At 41.5% G+C, this 24,533-nt stretch overlaps 1 protein-coding gene across 1 annotated transcript in view; it reads left to right on the top strand.

The window, feature by feature from the left end:
- Positions 1 to 54: 54 nt before the first annotated feature.
- syne2a (spectrin repeat containing, nuclear envelope 2a) overlaps positions 55 to 24,533 on the top strand; it is a 92,562-nt gene continuing 68,083 nt past the window's right edge. The window contains exons 1-37 of the mRNA XM_028605570.1: positions 55 to 192; positions 481 to 581; positions 2,738 to 2,799; positions 5,248 to 5,343; positions 5,495 to 5,572; positions 5,653 to 5,745; positions 5,988 to 6,184; positions 6,748 to 6,947; positions 7,380 to 7,480; positions 8,735 to 8,848; positions 8,948 to 9,085; positions 9,256 to 9,420; positions 9,618 to 9,730; positions 9,909 to 10,077; positions 10,270 to 10,366; positions 10,493 to 10,698; positions 10,845 to 10,997; positions 11,255 to 11,392; positions 11,519 to 11,620; positions 12,170 to 12,337; positions 12,885 to 13,043; positions 13,137 to 13,841; positions 14,366 to 14,500; positions 14,849 to 15,004; positions 15,122 to 15,276; positions 16,285 to 16,603; positions 17,488 to 17,603; positions 18,639 to 18,789; positions 18,882 to 19,795; positions 20,216 to 20,374; positions 20,489 to 20,639; positions 20,829 to 20,987; positions 21,350 to 21,517; positions 21,650 to 21,751; positions 21,878 to 22,081; positions 22,342 to 22,547; positions 23,836 to 23,943. Coding sequence (XP_028461371.1) covers positions 506 to 581; positions 2,738 to 2,799; positions 5,248 to 5,343; positions 5,495 to 5,572; positions 5,653 to 5,745; positions 5,988 to 6,184; positions 6,748 to 6,947; positions 7,380 to 7,480; positions 8,735 to 8,848; positions 8,948 to 9,085; positions 9,256 to 9,420; positions 9,618 to 9,730; positions 9,909 to 10,077; positions 10,270 to 10,366; positions 10,493 to 10,698; positions 10,845 to 10,997; positions 11,255 to 11,392; positions 11,519 to 11,620; positions 12,170 to 12,337; positions 12,885 to 13,043; positions 13,137 to 13,841; positions 14,366 to 14,500; positions 14,849 to 15,004; positions 15,122 to 15,276; positions 16,285 to 16,603; positions 17,488 to 17,603; positions 18,639 to 18,789; positions 18,882 to 19,795; positions 20,216 to 20,374; positions 20,489 to 20,639; positions 20,829 to 20,987; positions 21,350 to 21,517; positions 21,650 to 21,751; positions 21,878 to 22,081; positions 22,342 to 22,547; positions 23,836 to 23,943 — 6,533 coding nt within the window. The 5' untranslated portion in view covers positions 55 to 192; positions 481 to 505. The remainder of the gene's footprint in view (positions 193 to 480; positions 582 to 2,737; positions 2,800 to 5,247; positions 5,344 to 5,494; positions 5,573 to 5,652; positions 5,746 to 5,987; positions 6,185 to 6,747; positions 6,948 to 7,379; positions 7,481 to 8,734; positions 8,849 to 8,947; positions 9,086 to 9,255; positions 9,421 to 9,617; positions 9,731 to 9,908; positions 10,078 to 10,269; positions 10,367 to 10,492; positions 10,699 to 10,844; positions 10,998 to 11,254; positions 11,393 to 11,518; positions 11,621 to 12,169; positions 12,338 to 12,884; positions 13,044 to 13,136; positions 13,842 to 14,365; positions 14,501 to 14,848; positions 15,005 to 15,121; positions 15,277 to 16,284; positions 16,604 to 17,487; positions 17,604 to 18,638; positions 18,790 to 18,881; positions 19,796 to 20,215; positions 20,375 to 20,488; positions 20,640 to 20,828; positions 20,988 to 21,349; positions 21,518 to 21,649; positions 21,752 to 21,877; positions 22,082 to 22,341; positions 22,548 to 23,835; positions 23,944 to 24,533) is intronic.

Below are 24,533 nucleotides of genomic sequence, written 5' to 3'. Positions count from 1 at the left end.
CTTGTTTCATTTATGAGTACCAAAGCGCAAGTCCTATTTGAAGGGACTCAACACAGTGAATCATCCCAGAGTTGTGCCAATATGAAAGGACACAGCTGAGGACATTTATTGGACATGGTACACACTCTACTGGGTTCTTCATTGTAATACAGTATGTACTAGCTGTCTCCAGCGACTACAGCCCTGCTACAGGTATGTTAAAGATTTGTGACCATGCCATTTATTTTTTGTATATCTACATTATCTTTGAGCTCTTTGTCTGAGTGTTTGCATGTGTGTGCTTGTATCTGTGTGTGTGTTGGTGTGTGTGTGTGGTAATGTAATGGTGTGGATGGGCGTGTCCTTAACCTGACTAATCATGCAGTGGCGGCTAACTCAAATGTTTTGGAAGAAACTGTGACACTGCACTTTTTTGGCATCGTTGATTTCTCTTGATTTGATGATTTACTAATCCATGTCTCCTGGTCCTTTCTGAGGTAGATTTTGTGCGGTGGTCGGAGGCTACATGGCTTCAGGTGGAGCAGAGGAAGACGATGAAGGCATTCCATTGGACATTGACAACGTGCACATGCTCCTCCAAGGTCAGTCTATTCCTGTGCCTTTATACATGTTGTGATGTCATGTGCTGCAGTGGGGAATCACAGTGGTGACCAAACTTTGAAATGTGTTGTAGAGATGCTATTTTAATGTGTCTTGCGTCGCTCTGATGTGATAATGTATAATATGTACTATAAATTGAAAAAGTGGTGAAAAAAAACCCCATTGCCTCACTTTCACACAGTGTTATCATCAAGATGTGCAGAAGTTTGTCACTATGTAATGCTGTAAAATAGTGTGCTTTTAAATACAGCTGCAGTTTCATCAGTGTCTATAATCAGTAATGTACTTACACATTTTTTGAAAGTAAGGTTTGTACTATGAATCAAGGAATACTGCTGTTTGTACTGGGCATGTCAGGTGAACTGGGTGGAGTGGAGTGATTAAGTTGCTCAGGAATTGCCTGCCTTGGCATGCTTATAAACAAAGAGCACACTCCCTTATTATGATTATGATATTATGATAGCCAAACCTGATATCTGTAAGTGTGAGTTCATAAATCTGAAAGTGACTGTGTGCTTTTCGGATTGCCTCAGACAAAACATCAAATTTCTTTATTTACTGCAGACTAAATAAAGTCTGAAATAGACTCAACAGCTTGTTTGTAACCATAGCAATGTTAAGTTTGCAGGAACATAGACAATTTTATTTATAATAGTTCAGGGGTGGCAAACCAGTTCAGCATAAAGAGCCACAAAAAAACACACACCATAGCAAAAAGCCACACAACACATGCACGTCCATATTACAGCAGCAACAGTGACTTCCAGATCTAATGAAAGTCATAATACATAGCAGTTTTCATAGGTTTTTTTTTCTTACTTAGATTGACTCAGTGGGAAACCTGACAGTCTTTGTTATCCACAATCCTTTTTAGGTCTGGTTGTACTCTGTTGTGGCCACTCTTTCACTCATTTGTCACTAGAGGGGCTTTCAAACAATCAGCAGTAAAAGGGTTTTTTCCTCAGTTTGCAGAATCTGTCCATAAAAAAAACTCTGCTGCATTATTTTTTATTTTAAAATAATTGGCAAATGCATCATTCAAATGCTTTTTTTTTTTTTAAACTTATCTGAAATGTTTCAAAAAGTTAAAAAAAAAAATCTACCAATAACACAGCCCCTAGCCCCACAGTAAGAACTTCAAAGCCTCACGTTTTTCTCCCATCCCGGAATGCTGTGTGGACTAGCCAGAACCCTGCTCCGCAGCGTATGGAGAATGGTCTGGCAAATCGAGACTAATGTTTTGGCAACAGAAGCTTAGGATCTGGTCTAGAACTTCTCAAGAACCATGTATGCCCAAAATCCCCTCACTGTGTGTGTGCATATGTCTGTCTGGGAGTTCATCATCGCTGTGAGTGTGTCTCTATGTATATTTGCTGTGTGTGTCAGCCTCAGTATCTATGTCTGTCACTGTCTTGGAAGCCATCCCGTCTTGTAGCCAGATCCAGGCCGGTAGCCGGTTACTTCAGCTTAAAGAGGAAGCCTGCCACTCTGGGTCATCTAGTGTTTGAGAAGGCAGTTATACGTTGGTTAAAGTAGAATCTTCACTCATTATAAATGGATTTATTGACTATTAGTCTTAAGCATGGAGGGTCGAAAAGTCCTTCAGTCCTCTGATGTTGGTGAGTATCTTATGACCGAACTGTTGCTGAGATCAGCGTTCCCATTGGTCTTGGGACATTTCTGGATTATTATTGATTTGACAGCGGCATCAGGACAGAGAAAGTCAGGTTGCTGGTTTACAAAATTAGAAAAAACAAGCATTTTAGATTAAATGCTTTAATTATTAATAAGTGGAGCTTTTGTATGATTCAGTCTGATGGACATATTCGCTGTTTGCAAAACATGATTGCATGCATGTCACTTTGCCCAGTGTGAACCAAAATAAGAAGTGACACATACGCTGCCATGTTAAGGGGACTGAAACAAGGGGTGCAATTTAATTTACTAATTGATTTCTTTGTACACCTTTTTGCTACTGCCAGCAAACACATGCTTCCAAAACCCTGAGAAAGAGGATATTAGTATCCAGTACTCAACATAACTGTATTGATGCCAGAGATCAGAAACCAGCTCATTTAAATACATCTTGTTCTAAATGTGTATAGACGACAATTTGTTTTTTCTGTTTCCTCAACAGTGGAGCATGAACAGATTCAGAAAAGAACGTTCACCAACTGGATAAATGCTCAACTCGCTAAGGTATGTAGAGAAATCATGTTTATGTGTGATGTTAGATGCTTATAACATACATTAATTAAAATGGAACTTTTGTTACATTTGAGAAGGTATTTAAGCAGTATTTCTACTGAAGGTAATGTCGAAGAGCGGATTTTTCTTAAATAAAGATCTGGTGCTTAATCAAAGACACCCCCACACAAAGGTTTACATTCAGCTGTCAAATAGGATACATCTTTTGGAGATTACCTTTATGGCAGTTGGAGTATATTAATGAGTTTATTAGAGAGAGGCTGGAGTAGTGATGCAGAAAGTGACTGATGAGAAAATGCTACACAAGGCTGGAGGTGTATATGCTTTGCATGTATTGCACAGCTTTATTTTTCTTAATAGTTTAAATACGTTACCTGTTGGCCTTGTATTTTCACTTAAGCTTCAATGAAGGTTTGAGATATTTTGCCTTCCATTTTTTCCAAAAACCTCGCTTTAATTTGGAAAATGTCGCAAGCAAAACCTGTTCACAAGTGTGCATGTATTATGCTCATAGTTTACCTGCTTGCCAATATGCTCTATTTGGAAAAGAAAATGTTGAAAAAATGACATCATGCTGCGGGAGGGCTGTAAATGATACAAAGCAAGCTGTAGACATGCTGACTCATTGTTGAGACAGTGAGGTGCAGTGAAGAAGCTCACCGTGGAGCTTGTTGTAAAGAGACCTTGAGCTGCTTGTGACACTCGGCTGGAGTATAAATAGTGGTTGAGTGAAGCAGAACAGCACGTAATTTGAATCCAGCCAACTCTTCATAACCTCATGTCCATATGACTGTGCTCTAAAAATCACTGGTTCATAACCTGCCATCTGTTACACCAACCACCGACAACCCCCAACAGGAGATACTTCCTTTGTGTCTAGAGGACAAGGTTTGCTGTTATGTCTTGGCCTAAAGCTTTGACCCAGAAACATTTGAATGAATCCACTGCAGCAGGGGTCTTCAACCTTTTTTTAAGCCAAGGACCCTTTAACTGAAAGAGAGACAGAGCAGGAATCCCCTACTACTACGTATATTGTATAAAATGAAGTTGTATATAAAACTGGGCCTAAAATAAAACATAGGGCAGCCTAAAACCTTTATACATCATTTTTTTTTGCATAGAATATTAAGCTATTAAAATACCCTAAAAATTGTTGGCATGATTTATGAAAGCTGTATCTGTGGATGACGACCTTAGTGACTACCTTACCTATAGGAGAGTAACCCTGTCAATAGTGGGGATTCCTATTTGCTAATGATATGTTAGATTCATGTTAAGACTTAAGACTACAAAAATTAAGACTCATTTGGAGGCCCCCCTGCATTGACTCTGAGGACCCCCTAGGGGTCCCCGACCCCCTGTTGAAGATCCCTGCACTGCAGTTTCATGGCTGCAAGTTTTGGATGAAGGACAGTTTGTAGGCTCTGACCTTTTGTAAAGGAGCTATATTGTAGCATTTAAAAATAAATCACGTTACTGCAAAAATAAATTTTGATACATAGTACTGTGTTTACCACAAAGTGGATCACATTTCCCAAAAAACACTTTGCTTCCTGTTGCACTAAAGAAAACCTTTTCTTTCCATCAGCCTTTTACTTTTTACCACAACATCAGGAAACCCTGAACAACTTACTGTTTTGTATAAAATAATGCAACACATTTCTCACCAAGTATGACCCGGGGTTATTTATACACAGCTGTCTCATTTGCCCTGTGTTGGGAAAGTTCACTTTCTACATGAACTAGTTCAAAGTTCAGTTCACAAATTTTAAAATGAACTTGTTCAGTTCATAGTTCATACTTCAAAATGTTGAACTAGTTCATAGTTCTTTTTTTTCCATATGTTGCTTCAGTTCAATGTGCCGTTTCAGCTTTGCTGTGGATGTGAATGAAGTGCGGATTTTCTTTTTGAAGCCGGCGGGCAACGTTTGCCAGATTGGGTGTTTAAGGCCTGTTTACGGTGTGTTTTAGCCGGGTTTTCGCCTGGAAGGCTCTATAGAAATCTGGCACCCTATTGAAAAAGGTTAACCGGAGAGAGCGTGACGTTCACAGACACCAGAATGAACGAGTTCACAGTAACGTTCATAAGGCAGTAATACAGTACGTTCAGTTCACGTTCGCCCAAAATATGAACGAGTTTATGAACTTTCGTTCAATGAACGCGTTCAGGCACAACACTGCATTTGCCATCTATTTGATATTTTATAAGGCCCCAAATGAATGTGGTGCAATGATACATTGACCTTGATGCTGTCACTGAACAAAGCACAATTGACAATATGTGTATGGTGGGTGCTTCAGGGCTGGAATTCTGCAGCACAGCTTAGATGCTTTTGTAAGCTACTTCCTACAGCATTAGAGAGATTAGAGTAGTGTTCACCTGAACTCACCTAGTCCTTTGTCTGTTTTATTAAAACTTCATTTTGTGCGTTGTTACAGAGATGCCCTCCCTCATTTGTGTCAGACCTCTTCTCTGACTTCAGAGATGGGTCACAGCTGCTTGACCTGTTGGAGGCCATGAGTGGCCAACCTATGGTGAGTTACTACAATGTTCTCCTGATATTAGTGAGTTAAAAAGATTCCAAATTCCTCCCAGAGTTATATATTTAATCAGTAGACAAGTATTGGTGAGGTAAAAAAAAAAATGTTATTACAATAAATGTGATGTTGTGATTTGTCTCCACAGAAAAGACAAAGGGGCCGAGGGGTTTTCCAGCAGAGGGCCAACATTGAGACGGCACTGAACTTTCTCAGGAAAAAATCTGTAAGTTACCACAGAAAACAACAAGGCATCTGAATCTGCAGTGTGTTTTTATTAACATTTGTTGTGGTCGGTCGGTATAGATCAAAATGGTGAATATAAACATCCCAGATATCATAGATGGACGGCCCTCCATCATCCTCGGACTCATATGGACCATCATCCTCCATTGTCATGTGAGTATCAATGGTAAACTCATGGCAAAACATTCTTAATCTGCTACTGCTATTGTGAAAAATAGTAGTAGAAGGAGAAACAGAAGAAAAATAAGAAAGAGAAGCAGCAGCATCTAGTGACATATCAGTTTTTACTTCAAATAAAATATTTGGGAACGGCACTGGTTTCAAATATGTAGGAACCATTTTAAAGATACTGATAATTTGATGGCCTATATTTTGTTTCACTGACTCTGTTTTAGATTGAGGAGCTGGCCAGCACTCTCTCCTACAGTTCTTGTCATTCCTCGCTAGACTCTCTGGCCAGCCTGGACTCCTGGTCTGGCAGCCCACTTCCAGCTAGTCCAGTCCCTGCAGGTCGGACGTCGCCTCTCCACAAACGCTTCCGAATATCAGCCAAGAAGGCCCTGCTCATGTGGGTCAGGGACCAATGCCAAAAGTAAGTTATCCACCATATATGTGAATGCTTGAAACAAAGGCATGACACAGGTGTGCAATTTATTTCATAAAAAAAAAAGAACATTGTTTGGGGTGCCGTGGTAGCTCACCTTGTGGAGCGTGCGCCCCATGTACAGAGGCCCAGGGTTCGAATCCGGCCTGCGGCCCTTTGCTGCAGGTTTCCTCCTCTCTCTCCGCCCTTTCCTATCTACAACTGTCCTATTAATTAAAGGCTTAAATGCCCAGTAAATAACCTTTAAAAGAAAAAGAAAATTATTCAACACTGGCAACCTGGAAATTGTAATAGGCATCATGCTGCCTCCTTACAGGAGGAATGCCAGCCAGTCCTACACCTTCCTTTGGACGGTTTGCATGTTTTCCCTGCGTTTGCATGACTTAATCGTCCTCTGTCAGACATGCAAAACTTTCTGATAAACTGAATTGCTCATTGGCGTGAGTCTTACAGTCAAAAGCAATGACACGACGGACTGGATCAGACCCTCTTTGGTTTTTCATACATTCTGTTGGTCTTCATCTTCAGTGTCACTTTCTTTCTTGCTCTAGGGTTGGTTGCTCCGTCAGTGTAAAGAACTTTAAGTCGAGCTGGAGAAGTGGAGAGGCCTTCTTGGCCATCCTGTGCTCTCTCAGACCACAGCTGGCGGATCTCTCACTGGTCTGGTCCAGAAGCAACCAGGAGAACCTGGAGGAGGCGTTTCACCTGGCCGAGAGGGAGCTGCACATCCCCCGCCTGCTGGATCCCCAGGGTGAGGCTAACTAAGTAGTATTGTTGAGTAGTTCTAAATGGTGTTTCAAACTCTTTCCAAATAACAAGTAGCATAACAAACGTTATTGATTAAAAATTAAGAAAGGATTCTTGATTTTTTTTAAATAAAATCCTTTGGCTATGGTAGGTATAACAGGGCATTTTCACTGAATATAACTTTGTTTAGCCATTTTACTGCAGACATAGCTGTGTTACCTTGTTTTTTGTATGTAGGAGAAGGTGCAGTAATTCTTGTGAATAAGCAAATTGACGAATTAATGCTCCAAGGAAAGCACTGAGAAAAAGCAGTGGTTTTATTTTTCATTATTCTTTAATATATTACATTAGACACACCTAAAACTGAAAATGACAATTGAGTTGCTGCCACACTGAACCACAATAAAGCCTTTCTGTGTATTTACCTGCTCCTCAGATGTGGATGTTAGAGACCCTGATGAGAAGTCCATTATGACTTATGTGGCCCAGTTTCTTCAGTACTCCAACGACATGCCGGCACCTGATGACCATCTGCAGGTAGACAATCAATCCACTGACTTTCACACCTTCTAAAAGACTTTACTGCAGAACGGATAGCATTGCTTTCAGTAAAATCTACATCTTTTCTCTTAAAGGTCCAGTGTGTAACGTGTTTAGTTGTTCATTATCAATATCTGTGTTGCCCTTTTCATGAATATTTACCACCACCATCAATTCCAAGTATTCCTTTTGGCTTGAAATTTTACATTTGCATTCGCATGAACTAGGGTAGAGCCATCTTGAAATACGTTAGCCAGTAAGGGACATACAGGACATACTGCTCTGCCTTTCATGTTTTCGCTGTCACATGATAAACTCACAGGTGCTGCTAATGCTGCTAATGGGTATCGTAGCTTCCCGGCCCCGGCTAGTTTGAAGAAGGACACATGGGGCACCACACGTATTCAAAATCCAAATTTCAGTAACAGGACTCTTCTTTTTCGCCCAGAAAAAGAAAAAGGATATTGGAAAGAGCAAGAGACCAGCTTTTTGAAGCGTGAAGGCTACCGTAGCTGTAATACATACTCTGAACCGCGTGGTGCGAGAGACTTGATTGCGATATATGATCTCAACGCCAGATGGGAGAAATTCCTACACATTGGACCTTTAAACTTGAGTAACTGCAGAGTAATAGTGCTACTGTTTCATGCTGCTTCCCTTCCCTGTTTAGAGCTTGAACCAACAATCTCCTGCATGAAACTTATTCATTTTCTCTGTTCTCCTCTGGCGGTGGTGGTGTAGCTGTTTCCTCTGGTGCAGCCCTTTTCTCTCTCACCTGTGAACTTGCCCGCTCACTTCACTCCAGCAATTGCTGTCTCAGCGTTACGTCAGGTAGCTAATGCACCAGGCAAAGATATCCTCCTTCACTTGATATTTGTCTTCCTCTCACTCTGTAGTTTGCATTAATAATGCAAATTTAATTGACAAACAATTCAGCTGTTAATAAGATGCATGGCTATACCTGCAAAAGACTTTTTAAATTTGAAAAATGATTTTCCGCAGCTGTTTCTAGGGGTCAAAAGCTGCCTATACAGGGTCAAGTTTCTGGGGCAGCAGCTCAAACAAGCAAAAATCTTTGTTGTCATATAGCTGAAACATAGTTAAGGTTATCTCGTAGGTCTGAATGATTATAGCTCAAACCTCTTACATTTGTCCACTGATTGTGCAGCTCTAAATTGATTTTTTAGTTTTTTTTATACCTCGGTTAAAACCGAAGTGTTGGTCCTGACAGTTTACATTTTGAAATCGTAGGTCTCTCCAAGTGAGCAAGCGCTAGAGGTGACTTGCTGGCTGCAGAAAGCCTACGAGGAACTGTCAGAGGCACGGACGGCTACAGAGAAATCAAGCTTTGCAGAAAAGTACCATGTAAGCACAAGAGCTTAAAGGAAGAAAACAAACATTCACTGGTCTGTATTTTTTGTATTGTACAGTGATGAGAAATTGTTTCTGTGTTTGGTTCATCAGGTGTTTCAGAACTGCGCTGGCTCCTTCACTGAGCAAAGGAGACCAGTGATGACCCTCCTTGCTTCCATAAGACGCCGCCCTGAGCTGAGCCGAGAGCAGTGTGCTCTCAGGACAGCGTGGGATTGTCTGGAAAAGGAGGTGAGGAAGAGCATTTTCTCCCAGGTTTGCTTTCAGTCTGGAAAATGGCTTCTGCAGATTCACTTCCTTTTGTCTCTCTCTCCAGAGCAATGAGAAATGCGTACAGAGCGTACATTAAACTACGTTACAATGACAAGGTTTTGTGTGTATGTGTGTGTGTCAATCTCCAGCTGCAGAGATGTAAAGCAGACCTGGACTCGAGCCTTCCTCCTCCTCTGGACTCAGTCGTCGCGTGGCTGCAGCGTGCGGAGGCAGCGCTAACAGAAGAGGGAGGAGGAGTGAAAGATCACGCACACGCTGCCAAAGAAGCGAGAGCTCAACAAGACACGCAAAAGGTTGTTTTTGATTTTGAAGCTGCAAAACAAATTTGATATTTCCTGTTCTCGAAGATCTAAAATGTTTTCTAGTGCTTTGAAACCCTGAAACAACTCTGGACCAAGAACGGAGGAGACAGTATACATAAACAGACAACATAACAATATTTTGAGAGTTATCATGAAACTTCTAATAATCTCGTTTGCTGTTTTGACAGACTTTATTTAAGGAGATGAGCCACCATGTCAATATCCTTGATACCTACCACAACATGGATGACTCCGGGAACGTAGTAGTGCCCCTTGAAAAGTTTGATGAGATAAAAAGACGGTGCGTGATATAATTATTTAACTTCTATCCACTACCACTGAATTTGATCAAAATCAATATTCCCACATGGATGTTTAAAGACAGAATTCTTTTAGTCCCTTGTGTTAAAATGATCTGCAGTTTGGTTCCAATAAAATGATGAAATAATGCATTAACACCTTCTTTATTTTGAAAACAGCTTAACCAATATCCGAGTCACAGCCAAATATCAAGGGATCAAGCTGGAACACCAGGAATCCCGTCACACTGTACTGGATCTCCTCGGCCGCATCAATGCTAAGGTTCAGACCTGGAAAGCTCCCTACGGTTCCCAAGAGGCAGTGCTTCTGCTTCTGCAGGACTGGCATGTACGTATCGGAAAGAGCAAAAAAAAAGGAACTTGGAAAGAATTCAGGAAAAAAAAACAATTATGTTCTCGGCATTTAGTTAAAAAAAATCTGCATTTTTTTTTTAAATAAAGTGAGTCAACTAACAACTTATGATTTAAAAAAAAAAAAAAAAAAAGCAAACGTAGTCACTTCTGTTGGATTGTTGTCTAGGAAACAGTGGAGCGCCAAGGACTGCTTTTAATTCTGATGGATGCTCTTCAAACCCTGAAGGAGAAAGCGAATGCTTACACCAGCAAGGCAGCGCTAGGTATGAGCTAAATGTTTGTCTTTCATAAGAGGTCTGTAAGCATAAAATCCAATCTTAATCACTGTCGTAATAGATTCTTATCTTTAAGAGGCGAGACTTGACCTCCAAACACTCTTCTCTCCCCAGGTGAAGATTCCCATCTTGTTACACGTCAGGTGAAGGAAGCAGAAAGTGAAGCTGAACTGCTCACACAGGCTGTGGCGGCTGTGAGAGGGACGATGGAGAGAGTGTTTTCTGCGTGGGAGACTTACAGCCAGTGCCTAACTTCTCTACAGACGTGGCTGGCACAGAAGATACATTTGCCCGCCCCGTCTCTTGCCGTGGAGACTGAGGTAACCTCTTATCTGGGATTCTGTCAATGGATTACTTATTCCTCTAGATTCCTTTATGGCTCTCACTGCAGTATGAAGTCCAGTGTTTAAAAGCTGCATTGTCTAATTCATTTTTTTCCCTTCGTCTTTTGGTTTGGTTACGGCAGGACATGAGTGAGTGGACGTCATGTCAGGCTAAGTTAAACGAGGCGGGGAACTTGCTCATTGAAGTGACAGAATCTTCAACCAGCCTCGCTCTGGCCGAGCAACTCAGCAAGGTCAACATGCAGTGGGCCGAATGCATGAAGAGGACAATGTTTGTAAGTATGCAAGTTCTCACTGTTGCTTCCACAGATGCACGAACTGAACATGACTGTACAGATAAGATTACACAAATACAAAAAGATTTCCCATGTTCTTAAATTACTAAATTAATCTCTAACTGTTAAGATCAAGCCCTATTATTTTATTTAGAATGTGACATAAAAGGTAACTTTAGAAATAGGGATAACAGGACATACAGACCTCAATCAATACTAAATCAAAGGTTGCTAGTCACGAAGCATGTCTTTCTTAGGAAGTGTCGTCGGAGCCTAGTGTTGGTCCTCTGTGTCTTCAAACGGTGCATTCGCTGACCCAGGAGGCCAGCTGGCTACTGAAGCAGCCACTGGAGGTGGCCTCAGTCCCACTGAAGGCTTACAGGCAGAAACTACAGGTTGGCTAAGTTACATATTAATAAATGGATGAGCAGATAATAATCAGCTGCAAAATATAGGCCCTGTTTTTAAAATGTTTACATGCCCAACGTAGTCTCTCTTTTACTTCTTGTGCTTTTTATCAGCTACTGAGTAAAAAGATGGCCGAAGTGGACCTTTCCTCTCTCGGTCCATCGTCGGACTTTCCAACAAGCCGAACAGAGGACCTGCAGCAAACTCTCCCACAGGTACTCTGCTGCAAAAGCTCTCTGACTTACCGTGATGCATTTCAACAGTCCTCATTCCTTCTTCTAGTTTTTGACATAACCCATTCTGAAGTTTCATTAAAAGGTCCCATGGCATGGAAATTTCACTTTATGAGGTTTTTTAACATTAATATGCGTTCCCCCAGCCTGCCTATGGTCCCCCAGTGGCTAGAAATGGTGATAGGTGTAAACCGAGCCCTGGGTATCCTGCTCTGCCTTTGAGAAAATGAAAGCTCAGATGGGCCGATCTGGAATCTTGCTTCTTATGAAGTCATAAGGAGCAAGGTTACCTCCCCTTTGTCTGCTTTGCCCACCCAGAGAATTTGTCCCACCCATAAGAAAGAGAGATCATGGCTTTCAAACAAGGAAACACTGCAGTTGTAGGGATTGTTACAATTACAACATTTTAGATGTTGATGTTTGAGAAGATTTGTTATTGACATGTTATCCCGTGTACATAGAGCTGCTCTCCTGTGTTGCAGTATGACGAGCTAAGGATAGGGTTCAGTGCTGTTTGTATCTGTGTGACAGAGGCTTGCTGAAGCAGAGCGGACCTGTGGAGAGCTGCAGCGGGCTGTGTCCAGGCTGGAGGGCCGTCTGGCTGAGCTGGACCACTGGAGCACAGAGGCTCTGGACTGTTACCAGCACCTAAAGGAGAAAAAGCACAGAGGGCGCTCTGCATTGGAGCCTACAGCCAAAGTCAGCAAACCAAAACTTTGTGCAATTGCAGATACATTTCAGAGTCCTATAGGTCTCTTGCATGGCTATTAATTGATCTTATATTGATCTAGGTATAGTGTTTGTTTTGATTAGTGAAACAAAATTAGCTTGAGCAAATGGTGTCAATGGTGTTGCAAATTTGGTGAAACAGTCCCCAGATTTGTAATCATAATAATTATGATTCTCGTGGTTTTTTCACTCTCTTTTGTCTTCGTTTTATTTTTGTTGTGTTTTTACACCGTGTTTCCCAGTGATTATTTGTAAATTGTGTGGATACTATCGTAGTGCGACACCTTTCTTCCATGAATTTGCAACTATGTTGCCAGATATGCGCATAAACCTTTTTTTTTTAATGGGCCAGCGGAAATTATAAAAAGGGGGCATCCCCAATTCCACTGAAGTGTGCCTTTGGTGTGACTTTTGGGCAAATATAAACCATCGCTCTCTCCGTAAACTTAGATTTAGGTCCTTAGAATTAAACAATACAGTACAGATAACACAATGTAGACTATATAATCCTCTCTAGGTGCTGGTCACTCGAGGGTTGCAGCTGGAGAATCAGGTTGTAACTGAGGGACAGGATCTGCCAGCCCTTGTGACACGAGTACAGAAAACATCTCCTCGGCAGAACCTCAGTACCTCTGCTATACAGGACAGGACCTCAGACGCAGTCTCCCACTGCCAGGTGAGTAAAATCAGTGTATGGTAACCTTTTTTCAGTTCTTCAACAGTTCTTATAAAACTATGCGATTTGTATTTGCTTCATTTCTTTTTTTAGGAGATTCTTGGAATGTTTAGTACCCTTGGGTTTCTGCGACATGTTGAAACAGCCCATCAGACACAGAGACAGCCAGAGACAGGCTTATTTGTTGTGGCCAGAACCAAACACGTAGACCCGTTGGGGAATGTTATGATGCAAAGCCAGGACCCGAACCAGGCATCACCTCAGATTCCACCTCAGATGCCTCAACGAAGGACAAAGGATCTCCAGGGTTGGCCTAAAACCCAACACGCGAACAGACAGGATGAACCAGCCATTGTTATACCACATGTTAAAATCCAAATGCTGCCTCAGCCGTTGAGGCGACCGGTACCTTATATTCACGCTCCTCTTGCTCAAACTGTAAAAGAAGCAGAATCTGAGCCCATGATCCAGCCTCAGTCATTTTCCATATCCCACACTCAAGCTTTAAGTCAGAGTCAAAATGACCAACTTCTACCTGCTTTGACCCAAACTCCTGTTGGACCAACGTGTCCAAAAAGTCCAGTTCTGTCTAAACACGTAACAAGTCCAGTCCCAGAGAGTGTTAAAACATCTCCACAGCCACCGGTTCTGGTCCGGAGTGAAGTTCATTCAAAAGCCCAATCAATGGCGAGGAGCAGACTGGAGAAGGCCAGGTTTCATCTGCAAGGACGCATCCAGCAGGCCATCAAGTTATTTGGTGGCAAAGCGATTTCAGAGTCACAAGCCAAGAGGAAACAGGTACAGTTTCAAACGTTACATGATGAAGGACATCACTAACCCTTTTTTATTATCTCTGAATTCATTTATTCTTTCTCCATCTTGTTAAAATAACAAAAATATCAACCAAAGTAAATGTATGAATAGTGATTCGCAGTGATTTACTTTTCAATTATTTTTTTATTTATTTGAACTTTAATCAAACATCTGAAAGGAAAGAGTTTGAAGTAAGAATGGATTCTAGATAGAGTTTTAACTTTTACTTAACTCCGATTTTAGTCATCATTTGCCAGAAATCCACTTTTGCGCCCGCTAGTGAAAGACATTTGAAAGGGACTGTGAAACCAGCTTTCTACCCACGTGATGCTTATCGAATGCTTAAACCAGAGCACATACGTTTCCTGCTACAACATCCAGGCCTTTGGAAACTCCAAATGAAATCTCAGAATTAGGACACAATCTTTAAAAGGTCTGTGGTGTTCTGCTTTGCACAGCTGCCTGTTTTGTTTGCGCATGTTTGTCCAGCTTTATGTCTTTGTGTGCAGAGGGCTTTAAAGATTCTGCAGCCTGCCGTCCTCGATGAGTTCCTGGGTGCTGTGGAGTGTTTGGGGACCTTTTGCACTGGGCCCCAACTCCAGGACTTGATGCTCCTCTCTGACTCAGTCAGAAAGCAGTGGGAGGTATGACAGGAACTGTACACAGAAGACTGTTACACCCACTGGAAAGGAGAGTGGTATTAATCCTCTCATCTAACCTCTCAGCAAGAAAGCGAATAAGCGTAACATCGCAAAATGTCAAACGAATTCTGTGAAATAATGAAATAATAAATAATATCCATTCCAGTTAGGTTTCATCGAACTGTTTTACTTAGAATATCTTACTTTTTGGGTTATGCCACCTCTAACACTCTAGCAACATATTCATAACTGAAGAGCCCAATTAGTTCAGTATTTTACTGGTTCCCTTAACGACTATGATACACCGTGACTAACCTGGCACCACTTGCATTTTGTTTGTGTCACACTCAGGATGTACGCAGTGAAATGGCAGCCTTTGTTCCTATCTTGTGGTCTTTGATCAGAGAGGGAAAGTGGTCATTTTATGTTGTGCATTGTGAAACGCAAACTAACGCTCTGCACAAAGCCACTGACCAGACTGACCATAACTCTTTGCTGCAGCGACAGGTATTCGTTTTAACTCCGTAACATGGCATTAACATCTGACTGTGCTGTTTGGCAAACTGTAAGATTCGGGCAAAAAGATCAAAAAGATACTTGAGTTACGTTCACATTTACTCCCAGGTTGTCATGGACGGAACTGCATCTGTTGACGTCGAATCACTCCAAGAGCTGTGTGAAACACTCACACCACGGAAATCATCCCGCCAAGCAACAGACCAACTGAGGGAGTCAGATGAAGAACAGGAATCCAGGGACACAGTGCTCCCATCTGACTTGTAAGATAATGCTAAGTAGATACATCATTAGGTGTAATATATTAGATATGACTGCATTTATAAGATCTGCGTCTCTTGCATGTATTCCGACACACACATGCTCTGCTCTGAAGCAAGCGTTATGCATGTCATTCCTTCAGTCTGGTACGGTCTCATTTGGTTTTTGTGTTATGATGACTCTCAAGTGTATCCAGGGCTCTGATAAGCAAGGAAATGTATTGAACGTCTGTGGCTTTGAGAAAAATACCGTGAAAAGCAAAATTTGTCAAAGTGTTATGTGTGACGCTGGCGGGAACCCAAATTGCAGACAGAGACAGAGTCAGAGGGATAGTTAAACAAATGTTTTACTTGTCCAGGTTTTCAGAAGGGGAAACAAGTCCAGGATTTTAGAGGGGTACAGGTCCAGGGGTTCCGAGCATTAGTGTCCATATATCCAGGTGTGCGTGTTCAGTCTGTAGTGAGGTCCAGTAATAGCAAGTGGGAAATGGTGGATGGCAGGAGTGAAGTGGCAGCTGGAGTCAGGTTCCAAAAACTGTAGCACAAGAGAAAACAGGTCAGGACACACAATGTACCGCAACTCCAGCGAGTCAAAAGATTAACTTTACACACCCTAAAAAACAAAAACAAACAGGGCCTCGAATTAGCTCTCATAAAGTCCATTCTTAATGATGTAAGTACAGTATTTGGTACATCAATTTCAGCTCATTTCAAATGTAATCCCAATTCAAGTTGAAAAATATTTTTTCAGAAAGGAAGCTTCAAATTTAAATTGTGTTTTGGCTATGCTAAAGCTACTTGTTGGTAGGTAACTAAAATGTGACATTCTTCCTAATGTTTAATACCATAGGAAGAACGTCAGATTTTATTTGAAGCAGATAGTTTATTAATTAACAATTGCCACTCAGTAATTCTTCAAGTCTGTTAATCTTAAAGAGATTCCTGTAGGACTGAGTGGTTCTAACTGACTGGCCCCGACCTCCCCCTGATAAACCTTTTTTAACTCAGCAGGGGACGGCAGCTCCGGGGAACCACCCCGCTGAGAGCGACTGGCGCGTCGGCCGACATCCTCCCTCAGAAACAAAGCGTGGATAGCCCACAACAAGACCTCTCACCTGTGTGTGGTGCTGTGTCAGTGCAGCCTTGTGGTGATGTCCTCCAAGTGCGAGCTCGGGAGGTCCCAACACAGAGTGGGGATGACCCCACACAACGTAAAGGCTGTGGGCCGGGTGGAAAACTGAAGCCCTCACTTCGAGTCAAAGAGCAGCCGCAGAAAGCTCGCCTGCTGCACATAACAGAGAGCAACCAGCAAACCCAAACTCATATACAGGTAGGAAGAGAGCCCATAGGTGCTTTTATATAGATTTCCTTATTGTTCTTCTTGATATTTCTCAGTTCTACTAGGTATTTTATTACTTTGTGAGCTCCTAGAAACATCACTTTGCATTTGAAGAACTTTTTTTTTTTTTTTTACCCACACATCATGCAATGTGAAGTAAAATTAACCCAAATAGTTTATTTGTAGTGTGTGGTCAAGATTGAGAGGGTTTCAGTCCACTTTTCTTTGGCTGTAGCACACACTCACTGTGATTTAGAAGATGTTTAGATTCCACGTTTCAGTTTTAATTGCCACTTCCTTCATGTAAACATTGCATTAAAGTTTTGTATTCTGTTTTATAGTTTGTGGTTTCCTATGTGAATAGGTTTGTCCACCAGTGTCTGGACTCAACAGTACATCATAGTTTAAGCTAATCAGAAAGTTGTGATTTTGCTACATTCCGCCTCTTTCTTGTATTTCTGCGAACCAGAACCTTAATAGAATAAGTGTGTATTTTCTTTCAGTTTCTCATGTTTTCTTTATCTCAACATTTTACCTGTGCAGCTTTGAAGTTAATATAAGACTACAACCACTCCAGCGAAATGGTGACACAATGTAAAATGCCATGATGTGGCTTGTAGTATAAAGCTAATTATATTAGACCTTTTGTATGTTGCATATGTTAATTACCCTAAATTAATCTGATTTACTTTACACATTGCATTTAAAGTGGCTTTTCCTTAAGTCTTCCTGGTCCGAAAAAAACTCTGCAGTGTCACTGGGTGTGGCTGACCTGTATAAGACACAGCACCAGCTGTACTAATCCTCAGTAATTGGATAGGCTTGGTGCTCTCTTCTTTTCTTCACTGTTACTATGCCACTCTCTCATCTCCTAGGCGGTTGTCAGGGGCGACACTGTGGAGACCAAACAGGAGGCAGAGTGGACCGTCATCCCAGAGACAGCCGACCCACCGCAGGAAGAGCACTCCCCTGAACAGGAAGTACTGGAAAGGTATGGGTTATTATCTCAGTTCTTATTATTCTGTTGATTGAAGAACTGTCAGCATGTGAGCTAAAGTTAGCACTGACAGATTAGTGCAGAAGAACGTAATCCAAAATTGAAATGTATTATTTCTTTGGCTTTAAGGAAGTCATTTGGATCAGCAGTCTCGTTTGACCATGACAGTTTTAGACATATTTTTAACAGATATTTACTATATAGTTGTTAATGTACTGGATGTTAATGGGATAAGAGGCTGCTGCGGCACGCCGTACGGGTTGAGCAGAAGCTGCACAGTTTGACCAGCGGGCAGTGGCCGATCAGACCGGCCCTCGCAGCCTCGTAACACTACCGGTCCGCCGGGAAAAGTCCCGACTCTCCCGATTACCACTCCGCCTCTGCTCCGATTTAAAGAATAGTGATAACAAAACCCTGTGCACACACAGTGCACCTTTTTAGATCAATTAAAAGTATTGACTAATCTCTGAAGACATAATCACATTTGTAAAGTGATTTTTCAAAAAAAGTTAATTTACCAGTAGAAACCACACATTTTTGATAAACACATAATAATGGGTGTATTGGTTTTATTCATTAAACCCAACAGATACTGTATATTGTATAATAGTATCGAGTGTATTAAGTTTTATTTTGGAAAAACATCACTGCAGAATTCAATTTCACAAAGACTGTAAATGTGCTATAAAATTAGTTTCAAACTTCATTCTTGACCTTCAAACATCTCATCTTAAGGTCCATTTAGTAGCCGTTCCAGGGCTTTTGATCATATCACATTATCTTTTCGCCCAGTTTTCATGGAAATTTGCATTTTGTTTGCGCACTTTAAGCACTTCTCGTCCACGTTGACTCAGGTTGAGTTTTAACATTTATTCTTGACCTCGGGAACAAGAACAGTATCTCACTTCAAGGTACATATAGTAGTTATTCTGGAGCTTTCAATTATATTATATGATCTTCATCAGCAGAACCATATTTTAGTACTATACATAATAAAAATGTATTGTTTACTTTTTTTTTTTTTGTCAGGATGACCTCTCTAGAGGAAGCTGCTGTCCTAATGGGGTCTGCAGATGATCAGATGGCACTGATCACAGAAAAACTGGAGCGGATCATCAGAGAGCCTGTGGACATCTCCTCCTTTACCTTGGCTGATCCCAGACTGATTTCTGATTTAAAGGTACTGTACATCTATTTTTTCAAACAACTAACACTTCAATTTAGAGAGTAAAATATGCAAACATTATTATTCATCCCTCTTGTGTTACGCAGGAGGTGGATGATAGACTGTCTGAAATGAGAACGCTATCAGAAAGAGGAGCAGAAGAGGAAAGACAAGGGCCCCATGCCGCATCCCCTTCATCCCTCTGCCAGGATCTCCACAACGGTGTCCATCATCTTGAGCAGCTCAGACAGCGACTGGAGAAGGTTCAGCCAGCTGCCCATGCTCTGCAGCACTTCCTGGCCACAGTGAGGGAATTTAAGGCCGAGACCACAACCCTGCTGGCCAACCAGGACCCCAGCAGACAGCAGAATGAGGCAGACTGGGAGCAGGAGAGACAGTCTTGGCAGGCAGCAATACAACAGAGGTTGCAGACTGCTGCAGAGCAATCAGTTAGTGTTGACAGCACTTTAAAGGCAGCGGGGATGACTCTGACCATGGATGGTGCAACAGTGACATGCCAGGATGTGGTGACATCATTGTCCCAGCAAGCTGTGGATGTCGAGAAAGAGGTGACAAGAGCCAGGACGAAGGGCAGAAAACACGAGTTATTCCCAGTGGGAAGGGAGCAAATCCAGGAGTTGAATCCTATGGAGATACGTCAGACAAAGACTGGGGATGATTCAACACAGGAGAGGAGAGGACAGGAGCAGGAGCATCCCACTCCAAGTAGGACGGAAGAAGAGGCAGGGTTGAAGGCCAAAAGGAGTAGGCTGGAAGGAGATAATGATACAAAGACACAAAGGGAAGAGGAGCACAAGTCTCAAACATGGAAGTCTGAAGGGGATGCTGTAAAAGCCAAGGACCAGAGAAGAGGAAGAAGCAGCCAGGTTAAGAACGAGGGAGAAGAGAAGGAGAGTTTGGTCCAGAGGAGAGTTGTCTTGTTATGCTCTCTGAAGGAGATAAGGGAAGCAGCTGAGCAGCTGAGGTTACAGGAGCCCACTCTGCCTGCTCTGCAACACAGGTACAACACTGATCTGGGGCCATTACAAATACTTCTTGGTGTTTGTTAGAGTAGTTCTCTCTTAAATTTCTCCCCTACACAGCTTTAAAGTAAAAAAACTATATTTTCTATTCATTACATTTCATACATACAACAAATACATTTCTGTATCTTCTTATTGCAACAGTTCCTTGGAGCTATATGATGCTTAAAGATGCAATGTTTGTTTTTTTATAGCTGCACCACAACATCGAAATACTCTAATTATTTGTATTGTATAATACATTATTTTATTGTGCAAGAGTTGCCTGAGTGGTATGATAAAACAATAATAACTTATAACAAATGGTGTAGAATGTCAGTGCCCTCCATTCACACCTCTCTTCTGTTTCCCTCTGTCCACGGGTGACTCTACACTAACGATTATTTCATCTCCTGCAGGACACGTGCACTGACAGAGCTGGAAAGTCGCCTTGCTGGCCGCCTCGCTGAGCTGCAGCACATACAGGCTGCATCTTCACAGTCAGGAATACCTGATGTGAGTCAAACCAGAGAGGTGGAGGGTGTCTGGGAGGAGGCCACAAAAGCTGTAACCGAACGGTAAAGGGAGCAGTTTCAGTCATTTGTGATGTACTGCTATGCCAAATTATACAGTGCTTTGCTGAGTTTGGTGAATATGTGTGCGTGTTGTGTTATGGATCACATACATTACAGGCTGGAGCGGTGCTACGACCTAACAGAGCTGCTGAAGAGGTTTCAGAGCATCCGTGGGGAGCTGAGTGGGACACTGCAGAGGGCAGAAAGCACCATCAGTGAACAAGCCTCCTACATGGGGAAAGACAACCTGCAGAGACTGCACACTAAGGTATACTACACTGTTTGATTCAGGTTCATTAAGGAAGACTTCTGTTTTGTAAGTTTGAGTTGTTGGTCAACCAAATTTGTGTGTCCCTGGTAAATCATTCATTATGATAGTTACAGTTTGTGTGTGTGTGTGTGTGTGTGTGTGTGTGTGTGTGTGTGTGTGTGTGTGTGTGTGTGTGTGGTTTCTCAGGTCCAAGAAATAAAAGCAGAGCTGACTGGTCTCGGAGACGGCATAGAGGAGGTCCGTATTGTCTGCAGGCAGCTTCACACTCATCTACGCCAGATCCCAGAATGCACCATAATTCCATTTGAGGACGAAGCGGATGCTATTATGGACCGCTGGCTGGATGTGAGTTCAGTCAAACTCGACATTTTTTACAATACTTTATGTATTTGCTTTTATTGTTTCCTTGACTGTGGTATTTTATATTTCAATTTATCAAAAGATCTGGTTGTGTTTAGTTTTCTCGATTTTTACAAAAGTGTCTTTTTCTCACAGAATATTTTAGTTTTTAAATAATCACTTTGCCTTTTTAATGTTAATCTTTTTTCATTATGTTTGCAAGTGTTTTTGAAAATGGTATGTACCTGTACAAAATATGTTATAGCTAATATCTTTCAGGTTGTCTTGTGGATTATTGTATTAAGAGTGTATTTCTTCAGCATTTTACCTACTGTTATTCAAAAGTACCTCTCCTCAAATTCTTGTAGATATCAGAAAGAACAGATTCCCACTTTGAAAACCTACGCATTGGCCTGACTTTGTGGGATGGGGTCCTCCAGCTGGGAACAGAGGTGGAGAGCTGGGCAGCCAATAAACTCGCAGTATTTGCTCAGTCTCCATCCTTTCAGACGGAGGACAATATCAGGGCCTTGGAGGTAAAACTGTCTCCCTGTTTCATTCGGTAATACACAAGTTTGGACCTGTCTGGGCTAAAATGCAAGGTAAAGGGTTCTCTAGATTTCTACAGTTGCGTTAAACAATGATCGTCTCCCTCTAACTGTGTCCAGAATGAGATTGCGAACCAAGAGGAGAACATGGAGCGTTTCCACCGAAGAGTCACTGAGATTCAGGCGCATCTTCAAAGCACAGAGCCCCCTCTGGAGCTGCAGGTATAACATGTGGCTTTCGTTTTAGTGTGTTTAGGGTGTGGTTGTTTCAGGCTGAAATGATGCTGACGGATACAGTTGATCAGATGGTGTTACAACAGATCTCATTATTGACTTATTGTTTTCTAGGTTGTGGAGACCCAGATGAGGAAGAAGATAGAGCAGCTGAAGGAGCTTGTTTCTGAAGCTGAGGATGTTAACCGGCAGATGGTGGCTGCTAAGGGACAAATTACTGCCAGGATAGCTGAATGCTTTAACTCCCTCCAGAAGATTCAGGACTCCCTCCTTACTCTCAGTGGTTCAGATGTTGCAACAGTCCTTGCAAAACTCAAGGTAAATAAAATTTGTATTTAGTTTTTGTGTGTTATAAAGTGTACTACGCACTTGTACAGTGTACTGAGAAACTTGTGATTTTACACTTTAAATAAACATACTTACACTACTGTCAAAATAATTTGAGAGACGCTATAATCATGTGAATATTCTACACATAGTGGATTTAAAGTTTGACAGCAAAGCTCTGGTTTTAGTAGATGGTGATAACTGATGCTTTATAATGATAATCACTAACCGTAACTTGTTTTCCTTTACAGGATCTACTTTTTGAGCTCCAGACGCAGGATGAGCAGGCAGAGAGTCTGCTGGAAGATCTGCATGTTATGGCCTCCATAGCGAGTCCAGCCAGCCTACAGAATCTGTCTGTGGACGGGGTTCTGCTGCAGGATAAAGTCAGGAACACCCACCAGCTCTTCTCTGAGGTGGAAGAACAGACTGGGAGGAATATACAGGCTCTGGACAGGTAAGTTCAAGTTCATGTTTCAATTCAACTGTCATGTAATGTGTACAGAAATGTTGATTCACGTCTTTTCACAACCATGCAGCATGCATACACACTTCAGTCAACACAACATGCAACATTTACACACTACAGTAAGAGCATGAGAGAGCTGCTGGACAGGTATTTCTGGACTTTCTTGTTCAGATGCTTTATGTGTCTTTGTCAAATAGCTGCTTGATCACAACTGCGTTTCAAAGGTTGTAAAGAAAGCCTTTATGTGACTGAACATAGTAGCTTAGGAGTCCCAAAGTGCAGTGTAAGAAGCACCAATTGTGTTCAGTAAACCATTCAGGGTGCATTTTATATGGCAAACAGAGTTCTTTACTCTGTTCTTTCAGCTTGATTCTAAATTATTTTCAAATTTTCAAGAGAGATTTCAGGAAATCAAGACAACAAAACGTTGGACAGTACTAATAGGTGGAAGCAGACCACAGGGTCTGACCACAAATCCAAATGAAGTGCTCTGTTGCACTTCTGTTTTACATTTTCACATTTTAAACATATTGCAAGTTTATACAGAAAGAAATCTACATTTAGTGTGCTGGGTCTTTAGATTTTAGTACTGCATATACCTCAAATGGATTTACAGGATAACAGCTGGGCACTGTAGTTTTTAGCAAACGTTACTCAAGCAGGAGTAAATGGTACATTTGTTGAGCTTAATTTCAGCTGCAGATTAGGTGGGTTACTGAATATTAAAAGCAGCAGGAAGATCCCCATGTACTTTTAAAAAAAGGAACATGTCACTCAGTGGAACAGTGTGGCTCATTTATACAGGCAATACTTAGTAAGATCATTTCATTATTGGTTTTGGTCTTTTTTATGGGTTATGTCGAGAAAAATACAGAATGTCACCAGATTTATCCTTGAAACTCTATACTTTAATATGCATAGATTCTGCCTTTATCCAATAGGACAGCTAGGTGAGAAAGAGGGGGAAGACATGCAGGAAATGATCACAGGTCGGATTCAAACCCTCAACCTCTGCATCAAGGCATAAACTTCTCAGTATATGTGCGCCTGCTCTACCACTGAGCCAACCAGGCCACTATATACATAAGTTTTGAGTACAAAAAGTCTTAGCGATTCATACAGTTCAAACTCTAGAGATAAAATAAGACAGAGGGACAAGTTCAACTTGTTTTGTCTGTTTTTTTATTCTGCAGCAGAACTTTTTTCTCACTGTGTCACTTCTACTATGTGTCTTTGTAATGTGCATGCCTGCATTGATACTGTATGTGTGTTGCAGGCTGCAAAGGGAAGGTGAGCATTTGGAACTATGGTTGCAAGGTGTTGAGGAAAAAGCAGCAAAGGAGGAGGATCTCAGTCTCCTGCAAGAGGAAGCACTTCAACAAAGGTAAACTGTTTTCTGATTTCAGATGTATGCCCTGTGTGGAAATAAGCAAATATTGTGCAGAGGTCTGGAGGTCAAGACTTTATGGTTATTTATGTTGTCAGGCAGTGTGCACCATTATATTCTGCATATTTAGTTTGTAGTGCCTACAGTTGATATTTTCACTAACTGATAGTAGCATCTTTCAAAAGATAGAAAAATGTAATTATAATATACACGCAAATGTGTTTATTTAGACCCAGAAGGCCGTGGTAAGTAACAACTAAAATCTGTAGAATTAAAGTAAAAAAAGATCTGCAGTAGGAAGATTTTTTAAGTTTAACCAAGCACGCTCGAACAGCCTGCAGGAGTTCCGTGTTGTGATTTTGATGAGTCAGGTATGATGGAGGTTGTACAGCCTGTCATTTCCTAAAACTGACTCATCCTTAACTACATGACTGCTTGTTGTCACACAAAAAGATGGAAAATAAATGTAAATCGAGGTATATAATTTAGGGATAGACCAATTATCGGACCTGGCAGATTATCGGCCCGTTTTTTGGCAGTATGCAGATTATTTGTATCAGCGTTTTATTTGCCTGATAACCGATAAA

This window comes from Perca flavescens, chromosome 18, assembly GCF_004354835.1.
Source record: "Perca flavescens isolate YP-PL-M2 chromosome 18, PFLA_1.0, whole genome shotgun sequence".
Taxonomy (NCBI): Eukaryota; Metazoa; Chordata; class Actinopteri; order Perciformes; family Percidae; genus Perca; species Perca flavescens.
Note: the sequence above shows the minus strand (reverse complement) of the source record. Positions and strands in the feature narration are given on the sequence as shown.